We start from the raw sequence: 15184 nt of genomic DNA on the forward strand, positions 1-15184 counted from the left end.
AGACACACATACACAGACACACACATGCACACACTTGAGAGATTGTGAGAGGGAAAGCACAGAAATGGGAAGAGAAGAAACTGAGGCGGGGGAGGGGAGATACCCCAAGTCTTAAAAGTTGCCTGTAGAGTGGCCAAGATTATAAAAATAGACAGATCCCCTGCCAGCCTGCATAAAAGCACTCAAGACTAAAATGACCTATTACTCCAGGCAAAGTGCTACAGGAGACCGGAAAAGGCATTGGGTCAAATAGACAAATCAACACAGGAAAAGTCCACGAATGCCACACAGATAGTAAAGGTCTGATCCTGCAGCCAGTGAAGGCAATGGGGCCAGGAACAGTGTGGTCTCTGCTCAGCACTGACTGACAGTAGTGGGACGAAGGAACAGGCTCTATGAGAATATGGCCGAGAGACCTGGACAGCCCATAGCAGGCACTTGGGGAAAGGAGCAGGCTGTAAGCTGTAAGCGACAGTCATCCAGGTGATACAGGGCTGGAGGTATCCAGTTCCTCAGGACACATTAAAAGGTAGGAAGAAGTGGGTGGAGGGAGGAATGATTGGGATCAGAATGACAACTGCCTGCTGTGTACAACACTGGCTCAGGAGCTGTGTGGGTGCCCTGTGGGTGTCTCAGTGAGACTTGACAAATGAGGCCAGCTTAACAGTTTAGCAAATCCTTCCCAAGCAACTAAGTAGCAGTTAAGACTTGACCCAAACCAAGAGCATGTGGCTCCTTAATCCTGAGGTTGTTGCACTTCCTCCCAAGGCAAGAAGAGAGAAAAGGCTCCCAGAATGTCCCAGTTAGGGTTACTACGGCTGTGATGAAACACCATGGCCAAAGCAACTTAGGAAGGAACGGGTTGATTTCACTTATAGTTCCGTGAAACAGTTCATCATCCAACGCAGGAGAGGCAGGACCCTAAGCGGGGGTGGGGGGGGGGGGAGACCCTGGAAGCAGGAGCTGAAGCAGCAGCCATGGAGGGTGCCGCTTATTAGCTACCACTTCCCATGGCTTGCTCAGTTTGCTTTCTTACAGAACCCAGGACCAGCCCAGAGATGATATCACCTACAAGGGGCTGGGCCCTTCCCTATAAATCACTAATTAAGAAAGTACCCTACAGGCTTGCCTACAACCCATCTTTTTGTTTTTTTTTTTTTTTTTTTTATACTCTCTATATTTACATTTCAAATGTTATCCCTTTCTCCCACTCCCATCCTCCATCCCCCTCCCATTGTCTCCATGAAGGTGCTCCCTCTCCCAACAACCCTCTCCCACCTCAGCACCCTGGCATTCCCCTACACTGGGAAAATGAGCCTTCACTGGACCAAAGGCCTCCCCTCCCATTGATGCCAGAAAACGCTATGCTCTCTGCATATGCACCTGGGCCATGGGTCTCTCCATTCAAACTCATTGGTTGGTGTTTTAGGCCCTGGGAGCTGTGAGGGGTCTGGTTAGTTGGTCGTTTTGTTCTTCCCATGAGGTTGCAGACCCTTTCAGCTCCTTCATTGGGGTCCCCGTGTTCAGTCTGATGGTTAGCTGCAAGCATCCTCCTCTGTATCAGTATGGCTCTGGCAGAGCCTCTGAGGAGGCATCCATATCATGTTCCTGCCAGTAAGCACTACTTGGCATCAGCAATAGTACTTGGGGCCTACAACCATCTTATGTAAGCATTTTCTGAACTGGGGTTCCCTCCTCTCAGGTGACTTTAGCTTATAGCAACTTGATATGAAACTATCCAGCACACAGAAGAGAGGAGGGGAGGGGACAGAACAAAGGGCTGCCCAGAGACAGGTACCGGAGAGTGTGGCAGACGTATTCCTGTGGTACACAAAGGATTCTGCAAGACAGTAAGATAGTTTGCCTCGGGGGTAAAAAATCACATCTCCCAAACAACATTTGTAAATGCACTTTAAGAGGAAATATTGATCTGATCTGTAAGTTATGAAGAAACTGCAGACAGAGCTAAACAATGGCAAGATTGAACATAAAATAGAAATCATTTATCTCAAAACATACATCCGATCCTAGGGACGACGGAAACTGTTTGACGGTTGTAAGGAAGGAAGGCATCCTTAAAGATTTCACTACTAGCCAGAAGAAAAACTTCCAGCCACATACCTAACAACTTTCTAGAGATAGAGACACCGTTTTTGCTGTATTCCATACAGGGCTAGCAAGGCCACGTGGCAGCATTAGCAGATCAGACTTGAGTCCTACGTATGAGTAATGTGAACCAAACCCTAGTCAGGGCTCTGCCTTCCCCTGGCTCCCCACACAAAATGCAATCTGATTCTGAGTGAGTCACTGGGAGGCCCACTTCCTGAAATCCCCATAGTCTACCAAAATAGAAAAGCTTCATCTGTAACAGGTTCTGGTCCCTCAGGCAGCCTCAACTTATCCTCACATACTTCATCTCTCACCAGCAATTCCCCACAAGAAAAATTCATGATACTTGCACACACAACACCTGTCCACACACATAATTCACTTTTTAACTCTCATCCAGTCTTTATCGAGATAGTTTTATTGCCTGGAAAACCAAAGTCTGAACCTCCTCCCAGTAAAAATAGGAAGGTCTGGTTGGATAAGTAAACGAAAGGCCCACTGATAAGGCAGCCAACTGACCGGGAACAGGACATCCTTATCACTGAATTAAAATGAGGCAAAGGCAAGCAGAACTCTGTGAGTCTGAGACCAGCCTGGTCTAGAGAGTGAGTTAGTTCTAGGACAGCCAGAAAAACCCTGTCTTGGAAAACAAAACAACAACAAAAAGAAAGGAAGGAAGGGAGGGAAGGAGGGAGGGAGGGTTGGAGGGAAGGAAGGAGAAAAAAAGAGGAAGGAGAAAAGAAGGAATTGGATGATCAAGATCAGAGGGCAAAGTGAGCCTGACACAATTGTGCATTACAAAACAAACACAGGGTGAGAACACATCTAGGTCAGACACATGATCCCAGCCCTGACCCCAATCCTCTGACCCTAGAGTCATCAGAGAAGGGGGAGCCTCGGTTGAGGAAATGCCCCTATGAGATCCAGCTGTAAGGCATTTTCTCAATTAGTGATCAATGAGGGAGGGCTTATGCTAGGTGGTGTCATCTCTGGGCTGGTGTCTAGAGTGCTATAGGAAAGCAGGCTGAGCAAGCCATTAGAAGCAAGCCAGTAAGCAGCACTCTTCAATGGTCTCTGCATCAGCTCCTGCCTCTGGGATGCTGGCCAGTTTGTGTTCCTGCCCTAACTTCCTTTCAATAATGAACATCGATATGGAAGTGTAAGCTAAATAAACCCTTTTCTCCCCAACTTGCTTTTTGGTCATGGTGTTTCATCACAGCAATAGAAACCCTAAGACAGTGGCTTAAGACTCTGTTAGTTGGGCTTTGGAGGCATGCCTATCATCCCAGCTACTCAGGAGTCTGACACAGGAGAGCAAAAGTTCAAGGCAACAGGATAGCCCAGGACTTCGAGGATAGCCCAGTGAGACCATGTCTCAAAAAAAAAGCAACAGAGAAAAAGGCTGCTGACACAGCTCATCAGCAGAGCATTTGCCTAGCATATGGAAGACACTGAACTCTCTTCCTAGTGCCTTTAAAAAAACAAACCCTTTGGTGTCTTTCTTTGCTGTTGTATGTTTTGATTTTAACCTTCCCTGCCAGTGCAGAATGTCTTTCACTGGCAGACATCGGTAAATGAAAGAAACACAGTGTGCTCTTAGAAGATGCCAACAGTAAGGTAGGTGTCTCCACCGCTGATATGTGCAAGAGCTTCAGCTCCCAAGAGCTCTCGAGGTAGCGGAGAGTCTGCTGCGCCACCTAACTGTCCAAAGGTGCATTCTGTGAGCACCACTTAGAAAGCAGCAACAGCCAACCAATCCACTTGCAAGAGGATCAGAAAACAACCAGGGTTATAGGACAGTCAAGAGATTCGGAGCTTTGTTTCAGAAGCACAGATCTCATGACTAGAACTTAGACTATGCTACGGCAGAAAAGTTTCAAGTGCTGTTTAGTCGTAGACAGAGATAAATGATATAAAAGTCAGCAGAGATGTGGGAGGACTTGGGGAGTGTGAGTACCTTGCTGTTCAGAGGGAAGTGCAGTCTAAATAGTTTTCAAAAATTCTCTATGTGAGTATTCTGCCTGTGTGTGTGGATGTGTACCACACAAGTGCCTATTGCCCGAAGATGCCAGAACAGGGCATCAGTTCCCTTAGAACTTGAGCTGCCTACAGATGGTTATAAGTACTCGTGAATGCTGGGAAGTAAACCTGGATCCTCAGCAAGAGCAAGTGCCCTTGAACATCTCTCCAGGCCCCTGTAAAGCTTTTGTTTTTAATTTATGTGTATGCATGTGAACCTATGTGAGTCTATGTGCACCAAAGTATGGGAACCCAGGGGCCACAGTTAGACATTTGATCCCCTGTGGGTGCTAAAAACCTTAATATTTGATAGGAACTCATATTCAACAAATCCAGTTCTGTGTTCTCTGTCCAAACCTAAACTCAGAAGCCAGCATCCTGACCTGCACCTAGCTCCTCATCAGCCACCTCCTCAGTTTCATATCAAGGTGGTCCCCTTCTCCCATAGGTCCCTCCAATCTAGGCCCAACTGTGCCCTGCATAGTGACTAACACCTGTATTCTTAGGACTCTGGAGGCTGATACAGGAGGATTGTTGTGAGCTAAAGACAAGCCTGTGCCTGAGTGAGATCTTGTCCACACCACTGCCTCGCTTAATTCTGTGACGGTAGCGGGGCACTCCCTGGGATTACTGGAACACGTTTCTGAGTGATCCAGTTTCCCTTTCAACTCCAACAAGGATGTCGTCTTCTACAACACCCACGAATGCAGTCACCACGCTAGGGCCAGAATAATCTGCCTTAAACACAAACCTGGTCCAGGCAAACTTACCTTTAATGGCCCAAGAAGGGCTCTTGACCACCTAGAAAACAATTCCTATTACTCGGGTCTGACTCTGCCTTTCTCTGTGGTATCCTTTTCCAAGACAGGGCACCTTTCACCTCCCTTACTATGGTCACTCTGACACTACAAACTACAGTTCCATCAAGCCAAATTCCTGGCCATGTCCTAAGCATTTGTTCCCACTATGGTTACTCATGTTGCTGCCCTTCCTTTATCCTACAGAAATGGTGCCAGCAAAGCCACCCCAGATAAGAGTAATACCTGCTTCCAAAATGCATCCCAAGCACTTGATGATGTGTCTGAAGGGTTTGGCAATGCATCCCTTCTAGCAACAGCCTTTAGTCACAGCTCCCATTATACTTTCCAGTCTCACAAGACCCAAGATGGAGTGGGAAAGCAAATATCCAAATGGTCAGCACACACACACAAGTGGGAAGTAAAGACAATGGAAAAAGGTGTCCCACCGGCAGTATGCATTCCTTCCCACCAATGGCTTACATGTTTGCACACTGTGTGAGCTACTAACAGAAAGAAAGGATGGATCCAAAACATGTTTAAAGCAAAGACCTTGGGAATACTAATTCTAATTCAAATAATACAGCTGTGCAATTATAGAATAGTAGACAGTTATGCAACTACAGTGTATTTCAGAAATAGATCTACAATTAGAAATTTATTTACTGTTTTGGAATCTGAAATCATAAGAAGAAAGTCACAATCCGAACATCCCTAGGTCACCTAAGCACCAGAAGAGGTCTTCCAAGAAGCTCGGTAAGTGATACGGAAACCCGGCCTTGCTGATGCCAATGAAGGGTTCAGTGGCTTGCAAAGCAGCCAAGTTTCTTTCTCAGAATCCAAATGAAGCCAGAGTCAAGGGGATTGGGATCTGTTTCCATCCTGAGCCGGTACAGCAGAGGCCATGGGTAACAGGTCCTTGGACCAGCCCACGATGCTCAACAGAGATAACCAACCTGAGATGGAAGCCAATGTCCCGAAATTCCTCTGGAATGAACTCAGAGAAAAATGTAGTTGTTTACTGTGATCCTGCCAAGGGCCTTGGTAAATTATTGTTATGAGCCCACAATTCTAAACCAACCCCCAAATTTTCCAGCCAACCCTTCAACAGTTTAAATATATATCACAGAGGTAACTGATACTCTCGAAGTTCCTACTGAACACTTATACAGCCCACTTTTGTCTCCATGACATTCCTAGTGTAGCAAACATTTTAACTCCTTAAGAACAGCAAAACCAGCTGGGTGGTAGTGGTCATGTCTTTCATCCCGGAACCTGAAAGGCAGAAGCATCTCTGTAAGGCTGATCTACAGAGTAAGTTCCAGGACAGCCAAGGCTGAACAGAGAAACAATCTCAAAAAGCATCCACCACCACCACCACCACCCCACAAAAGAGATAAAAGGAGTAGCAAAACTAATGAACTTAAACTCAAATTGCTCAAAATTAAATTCTGAAAATTTGATTACCTAAAAAAGAGATCTTTAAACCGAATTAAAATTTATGAAATGGTTCATCTGTCTACAAAATACAGACAACCTTTTTTTTCAAAACCAAAGAAAACAGCCCATGAACTTTCAACTATTTAAAGTAAATAGGATACCTATTAATTTGGCCATGGCTATACAGTGAAATAAAAAAGCTAACAGTGCTGTTATATGGATCTGTGAGTGAAATGAACCCTTTCCTTCCGAGTTTTTTTTTTTTTTTTTTTGGTCATGGTGTCAAAGCAGCAGTAACCGTAACTAGGACAAGTTGGTACCAGGATGGTAGGATACTGTTGTTACAGACTTGACCATGTAATTTTAAGGGAAGTATAATAGAAGAACATTGGGACTTTGGGCTAGAAAACAAAACAAAACATTGAGGCTGGACAGATGGCTCATCGGTTAAGAACACTAGCTGCTTTTCCAGAAGTCCTGAGTTCAATTCCCAGCAACCACATGGTAGCTCACAACCATCTGTAATGGGATCCAATGCCCTCTTCTGGAGGAAATGGAGACAGCATAGTCATATACGTATATGATAAATATACACAATAATAAAAAGCCCCACTGTGTACAAAGCTTGGTGAGAGATTCTGGAGGAGCTTGAAAGGTAAGAATGTTGAACACAGCACAAACAATGCATGCCTGGGTTGTGAAGTTTTAGAGGGAAGCTACTTACTGACTTGCTTCCCCTGGCTTGCTCAGACTGCTTTCTTATAGAACCCAGGTCTACCAGCCCAGGGATGGCACCAGCCACACAACTTGATCACTAGTTGAGAAAATGCCTTACAGCTGGATTTCATGAAGGTATTTCCTCAAGGGAGGCTTTCTCTGTGATATCTCCAGCTTGTGTCAAGTTGATACACAAAAGCAATCAGCACAGTGAGTAAGCCAGGAGGAACAAGGAAGCCAGGAGGAACAAGGAAGCCATGAGAAACAAGAAAGCCAGTATACAGCAGACCTCCTCTACGTCAGTTCCTGTCTTCAGGTAACTGCCTTGCTTGAGTTCCTGCCCTCACTGCTTTTGATGATGAGCTATGACACAGAAACGAACTAAATCCCACCCCAGAATGCTTTTTGTCATGGTGTTTCAACACCTAAAAAATTTTAAAAACTCAATTTTTAAGATCTAACCCAAAATACGGTAAGTCTAACTGAAGAAACATTACTAAGATGTAAAGAAAAAAATTGCATTTATATAAGAAGTTGGGTATAGAAAGGGAAATATAAAATGATTCATGCATATTCTACTATATAGAGATAATTCAGGCATCTTTAACAGCTTTGTTAGTGATTAATAAGTTGAATTAGTTTGCATTCAAATTTACTGTAATAGAAAATGTACTAATCCAATAATCATAGTGATTTGTTACCCACATAGCAGCATTGTTATGCTAAAATAGCAGGGGCATTATGGTTTAAAATCCTATAACTCATTCAAATTAATTTTTTCAAGCCTACATTTAAAAATTGCTATTGTCCACTTTTTATAGGTATGTATAGATATTAGAAAAATAAAATTAACCTCTGTGTTTCCTTTAACAAATACTGAAAAAGCTATCATTAAGGTATTTTCTTTATCAAACAGCCAATCTGTTGATGCTAAGGGGCCAGGATTAGGACGGAAAAACTACTGGCTCTCACCATGTTAATCTGTGGATTCTTACTGTCCTGTGTATTTGGCAAACATGATAACATGAAGCCAGGTGGCCCTCAGTATGTTCCTTTGCCGCAGTGTTATCCCCTACTCTGACAGGACATAATAGGTAATAGTCCTATTAAGGCTAGACTTTGGCAGCTTGGTTAGGGAAAAGGGACCCAAAGGCAGGCAATAAGCATCAGATACAGCCCCTGCGCCTACTGTTAGGAATCCCACATGAAGACCAAACTACACCGCTCTTATACATGTGCAGATAACTTGGGGTGGGGTTAGTGGATTTTTGAGACAATCTAGAAACTTAAGGCAATGGAATTTCCCAGGAATCTATAAGGGCGACTCTAGCTAAGACTTCTGGCAATGAAGCATGAACCAGCCACCTCCTGTAATCAGGCAAAACTTCCAAAGGAGGGACTGGGACACCCAGCCAGCCACAAAACCTACAAGGTGTGCAGGGGTGAAGATAGAGCAGAAAATGAGAGGGCCTACCCCTGACACCATTAATGATATTCTGCTATGCTTGCAAACAGGAGCCTATCGTAACTGAGAGGCTACACCCAGCAACCGACGGCAACTGATGCAGAGACCCACAGACAAACATTAGGTGGAACTTGGGAAATTCTGAAGAAGGGGAGAAAAGATTATAGGTACAAGAGGGGTTAGGGACACTACAAGAAAACCCGCAGAATCAGCTAACCTGGGCTCATGCAGGTACACAGAGGTGGAACTACCCAGGGAGCATGGAGTGTGCAGGAGACTGACCTAGGTCTTTTGTTTTTGCAAGACACGGCTTCTCTGTGGTGTGGCCCTGACTGTCCTGGAATTTGCTCTGTAAGGCTGGCCTCAAATTCCCAGAGATCCACCTGCCTCAGCCTCCTGAGTGCTGGGATTAAAGGAGTGTGCCACCACCTGGCTTAACCAATTCTTTCTAGTTAAATTCTTAGCAAGATGGTCAGTCATCCTCATGTTCTGCTTCTGCATTTCTGTACTTGAATAAACGGTACAGTCCCAACACAAGTAAAAGAAAATTATCAATATAGGTACATAATTAAAGTTCATAAATGTGAAGAACTGCTGTAGTGGGAAATTATTTCAATAATCAAGAGAGATTAATATTTAAACAATGCATTTTTAATTACTGAAGCACACACCTCTGAGAGAGAAATATGATACCATTAATCTCCAGATGTCATGGAATGCAAGTCTCTGGTTCCTATCCCCTTGGGGCAACATAAGTCCTTCCAACCAAAGAAACTGAAACCTAACATAAAAGTTTCAGTTTTCCTAAATGACTCCAGAATCCAAAGGAGGCATTAGATAGCAAAATACAGTCATAGCCAGGATTTGGGGTGCACTCCTGTAATCCAAGCACTTGGGAGGCCGAGGCAGGAGGATCAAAGTTCAAAGTCATCCTCAGCTACATGTTGAGTTCAAGACCAGGCTGAGCTCTTTGAGACCTGGTCCCCAAAACCACTAGGGAGAGGGAGGGACAGCACTTATAAAATGTGGATCGACATCCCACATCGCCAAATGCAAGATACAAAGCACTCTCCTAGTCTGAGTTATTTAAACAAAATGGTTTACTTTTGTGCTTTCCAAAGATTACTGACAACGCTGCAGAAAAGCTCAGCATGTTAGTGTTTCCAATACTATTGGATAAAGAGTGGAAATGATGGAAAATAATTGATTGAGAAACTGCAAGCTGCCTGTGTGCAATGGCACACGATTGTCACCTCTGCACTTGGGGGGCTGAGGCAAGGAGACCTCAGAGAAAGAGAAAGCCTACCCTTCCAAACCAGCCTGCGCCACACATTGGGACTTTGTCAAAACCAAAACACTGAAGATATCCCTGGAAAATTTACAAGATATTTAAGAGTAAGCCAAATGGGCAAAGATGGAGGGAATTGTTCTGTGAATCTTGCTAACCACCATGTCTATCATCACACCAACATACGAAGATAAACTCCACAAACACATACACACACACACACACACACACACACACACACAATGCACTTCATTGCTGAAGAACCTAAATCCAAGGTCTTCTTGAGGTAATATGAGAGAACTACTTATGAGCACACGCAGAGGAATGGAAGCAGGGTACACTGTATAAACTTAATAACATTACCAAATCATCTTAATCCCATGAAATCTTATCCAATAGTACTGAAGCAACCTGACTTGTGGACTGGTGAGAAAGGGAAGGAGAGAGGGAGAGAGAGAAGGAGGGGGACAGAAAAGGGAAAGGGAGGAGGGAAGATAGATTGGTGTGTGTGTGTGTGTGTTTGTGTGTGTGTGTGTGTGTGTGTGTGTTCAAGCCCATTGAGTAGGCTGAAATACTTATTTAAAAGACTGTCCCATCTCTGAACAGGCCAGTTAGATTGGCAAGATGAGTGAAATTAGTTTCATTCAGGGTATAAAGCTTTGTTGTTTTGTTTGATGAGACCCTCTGTTAAAGCCAAGGCCTTGATGACCAAAGATGACTTCTAACTCGTGATCCTCCTGCCTCTATTTCCCAAGACATAGGATTCCAGGTATAGCCACCCTGCCTTAGGGCAAAATATTTTAGGTATGATAATTGATTCACATGACCAACTTTGAAAAATTACTACATAAGCTGGGCGGTGGCCGTGAAGGCCTTAAGCTCCAGCATTCAGCAGATGCTGTCTGTGAGTTCCAGGCTAGCAGAGAGAGTTCTGGGACAGCCAAAGCAACACAGAGAAACCTTGTCTTGGAAAACCAAAAAAAAAAAAAAAAAAAAAAAAAAAAAAAAAAAAAAAACAAAAAAACCAAACTAACTTTTCTTTGCTACACTCTTGACAAACATTGGGAGATCTTTTAAAAGAATAACAAAACAAAACAAAAAATACCAAAAAACAACAACAAAAAAAAAACCAAAATAAAACAAACTCTATTAAGTAATCGACTTCTGAAAAAGCCCCAAAGCAAACTCGTTTTGCGAGTTCCTTACTTTGGAAACCCAGCTTTTTGGTTCAGTGCCTTTAGTAGGGAAAAAAAAGAAAGAAAGAAAGAAAAGCACAGTCAGTTCCTTTTAAATAAATAGCGCCTTGCAGGGCGGGGGGAGGGGACAACTCCCCTGAAGCACCATGGAAATCACCCACACACACCCAGTATTCAAACACAAGAAACTGCGGGAAAATAAAAAAATAAGGGAAGCCAAAAGGGCGTTCTCCTCACATGACCAAGAGTTCCTGCTCCGAATCTAAATTTGACCACTCTGGATTTGGGGCGGCCTGATTCACAGGCACCGGGGAGACACCGGCTGATTCCGGACACTCCGGGCTGAGGGAGGAAACAGGAGAGCGCACACGGGGGTGGAGGGGGGGGGCGCGACAACACCAAAAAGGTCACAGAGAGGACATAGAGAAGGACACAGAAGGGAAAAGTGGAGACCAAGAGATTCCGAAAGCAGCTTCATCTCTCCCAGCTCTGCTGCCTTCGGAGAGGGTCCCGATCGCCCTGGTCGCAGACACACGGCTTACCATGATGCTGTTGGTCAGGAGTGGGCTGGAGCTGCGGGGAGAGGGAGAAAGAGAGAGACGGTCACTGGAGCTCTGGTCCCCCGCCCCAAAAAGGGCCCTGCGCCCTTGGTGAAGGAGTCGCTTCCTGGACCACGGTCACTTACCAGACGGTAGAGCGCAGACTGCGGATGAGAGTGGGACAGATGCAGTCGCCGAGAGACAAGGCAGTAAGTACTCTCGGCAGCTCCGTGCAACGGAAACGCCCTGGCCAGCCCAACCCAAGGAGCAGGACCTGGCTCCGCCACGCCACGCCACGCCCCTGTCAAGATCACACACCCACCAGGGCCCCGCCCCCAGCGACGCTGCACTATAAGCTCCGCCTTGTCCCGGGCACCCGCCACAGCCCTGGCTACCGTACTTCCCTTGCGGGACTAGGTGCTCAGACAGGCCACGCCCCTACCATGGCCGCGCCCCTAACTTAAGCACCACCCCCGGCCACGCCCTGCCACGTCCTAGTCTCCACGCTCCCGCGCCAGCTTGGGACGCGGCTGTTCCACGCCCATTCTCCGCCCGGCTGGAGTCGCTGCAGGCCCAGGGGTCTTGGTGGACCTGGAGAGTTGGGGACCGTCACAGCGGCAGCCCACAGCGTCTTGCATCGCACGCTAAGCATGGGGCAATGAGGATCTTTGCCAGATTGCTTTCCAAGTGTTTCTTGCTGGTGTTTGTTTCTGGGTATCCGTGTAGCAAATGGGCAGCCCTTTAGCTGACTGTGTCGAAGCCTCATTTCCAAACGGGTTTCATTTTCAAACCCCGCCTGTAACTTGGAAGACCCAAGGTGCACGTGACTAAGGTGGAGCCCTCCTCTCCTCCCCCACCCCCTGCGAGGCCTACAGATGCTGCAAAAGGACTGTGGATGTTCTAGAAAGTCAGGATCAGGTCTTTGAGCCAAAAGGAGCCAGCCGGGGTTGGGAGTTGAAGGAGGGCCCTGACAACGTAGATTAATGGTTTTCTGGGAAAATAGACAAAACTGCCGCTGAGGAGGGGGAAGCCTGCCACCTTTCCCAGAGTGTACCCTTGTCCCCATTGCTTTTCCCCTTCATGTGCTCTGTGGAATCTCTTCTCCAGGGACCTAGCCGCTCCGCATAGCCTCAGACATTCCAGCACTTCTCCCAGGGAATTGTTTTTCTTAGACTACTTTGGTTTTTGCTGTTTTGTTTCCTACACTAAGGGACCCTCCCATTTGACCCCTTACTAATGTTACGACTTCGATGCACCCATTTCCCCGCCTCTCCCCTGCACGTATCTCGGCCGCTCTTGTTTACTTTCATTCTAATAGCATCTCCTTCAATCTGACCTAAGCATTTTTTTTCCTCACCCACATCTACTCAACTCCGTTTCCTCCTTTCTCTGGAATTAAGACTGCCGAAGCCTGTTTAACAATGCTGTAGAAAACTATGCCTTACGGCAGATGGTGTACAATGATCTATCTGCCCGGCAGCCAAATAATAACATAAATTATTAGACTCAGACCCTTGATCTTCCCCAGCAAATGTTTCCTTTACATCCCATTGCAATTAGCTTATTCTCCTTGACCCATTATAGAGGAGCAAGCTGACTTTCCGTACGAATGTGAGGTCTCTGTAGAAAGACAGAGCTCCTGGATGAGAGAGCAGAGGAACACTATTTCCCAAAGGAGGCTTTTCAGATTTTCCAACTAAAGGGAAGCCTGACTTAGTGAGATTGAGTGTGTTGAGCACCTTGGAAAACATGCATAAAATGGCCTACCTTAATAATCTAAATATAGTGCGCATGCGCGCGCGCACACACACGCAACCGCTGACGAGAGGGCACACTGTGAAAGAACGCATGTGATGATGCTATAATGTAGTTTCTTACAAGCAACAGAATTTTATTTCTCACCTGTGTGGAAAATTCAAGATCAAGGCTCTGCAGTTCAGGGTCTGGCGAGGGTCCTCTTCCTCAGAGAACCTCATCTCTCTGAAGCATCACATGACACAAGATGCTCACTGGCCCTCTGGAACCTCCATTATCAGGGTATTGCTCTCAACCACAGAGGGAATGTCCACAATTTGATGCTTCTTAAAGGCAGTCCTATGACCTTGGAAGCTGGCTTTCGACGTATCAGTCTGGGAGTGATTCATCAAATGACATCTTCAGAATGTTGTCTGGAGCCATTCAGCTTGCGAATGTGTTGTCTAAGGACTTACAAGCTGAGACTCTGGAGAATCATAACCTTAAATGCCGTTCCGCTATTTTTATTCAAAACATTTGTATTTATCAAAAGAAAAAAAAAGTTCATCAACTTCCCAACAGGAGCCTAGACTGTGGATCTTGGATAAACAATCACAATATGTCATAGGACTCTTTCAGAAAGAATGTTTTGGTCTTTAAAGGGCTAGCCAGGCCTAAGGGAGTAGTCCTGTTGATGTAACTACTTAGGAATGTAAAAGGTAGGAATCTGAGAAATTCAAAGTCAGTCTGGTCTAAAGGGAGAGTTCAAAGCCAGCCTGAGGAATGTAGTGGGTTTCTGTCTTCAAATCCAAAGTAAAGTTAGGAATGGGAATGCAGCTATGGGTACCGTGTTTTTCTCCTGTGCATACAACCCTAGATTTTATCGATAGGGCTGCAATAAACGAACAAACAAATCAATGAAAACGTGTGAGAGGATCTCCAAAACATACTCAGGACAGGGTAGATATCTTGTGTCTTATTTGCCGCTGGGCCTTGAGTTCCTCCCATGGTCTAAGCATTTATAGAGGTCAGGCTAGCATGGCTCTGACTGACAGAAGTACTTACCAAAAGGACAGCTTCTCCTGGCTCACAGTTTTAGGGGGCTTGCTCCATGGCTGCTTGGCCCACACTCCTGGACGAACTCTTATGTTGGCAGGAGTGTGTGGTGAAGAACTTCTTCACCTCATGATGGCCAGAACAGAGTGGAGAAGCAGAGCAGATGCCATCTTCAAGGCTGCACCCAGTGAGGCCCCACCCCCCCCCAAGTTTCAGGAATCTCCCAAAAAGTGGCACCACCAGCTGAGAAGCATGAAAGGCAGAAGCCTGTGGAGACATTTCATATTTAAAGCACAGGAGCACATCCGTGTGTGAATGGAGTAACATGGGCTTTGGGTTTATTGCTTTCCAACAAAGGCTATTGCTTACCACAAATTCCTAGTGTTCAGAATTATTAAGAGATATCAAAATGAGTTCAAAATAAACTTTGAATTTTCCTAGATGAATAGATATATTCTCAGACAGAGTCTGAATTCTGGAGAAAACGTATTCCTGATTCAATTAAAAGTATGTCTTATGATCTTATTAGTATACGGCGTTGGATGGTCATTTGATTTTTTTTTTTTTTTTTTGGTTTGGGGTGCTGACTGGAATTACAGGAGCTGTCCTGTCCAGTTCCTGGAATAACAAAATGATTGATTTCAATCCCTTACACCTCTTTATCCTTCCAAAAACTGTTGCCACCAAACCCAACCCTCATTTCTCATGTTGATGATTCAGTCTCTACCCATCCCACTCACAAATGAAAATACATCTCTAAATCCATTCACAGTTCTGCAGCTATGAGCCCAGCTCTCTGCCACAAGCCCAGCTCTCAGCCACCA

At 45.3% G+C, this 15184-nt stretch overlaps 1 protein-coding gene across 1 annotated transcript in view; it reads right to left on the minus strand.

Annotated features, from left to right (window-relative positions):
* ANXA5 (annexin A5) overlaps positions 1-11854 on the minus strand; it is a 28678-nt gene extending 16824 nt beyond the window's left edge. Inside the window, exons 1-2 of the mRNA XM_080929290.1 lie at positions 11717-11854; positions 11574-11604 (exon numbers count right to left, since the gene is read on the minus strand). Coding sequence (XP_080785416.1) covers positions 11574-11576 — 3 coding nt within the window. The 5' untranslated portion in view covers positions 11577-11604; positions 11717-11854. The remainder of the gene's footprint in view (positions 1-11573; positions 11605-11716) is intronic.
* Positions 11855-15184: the final 3330 nt, after the last annotated feature.

Source organism: Micromys minutus, assembly GCF_963924665.1.
Source record: "Micromys minutus genome assembly, chromosome: 15".
NCBI classification, from domain to species: domain Eukaryota; kingdom Metazoa; phylum Chordata; class Mammalia; order Rodentia; family Muridae; genus Micromys; species Micromys minutus.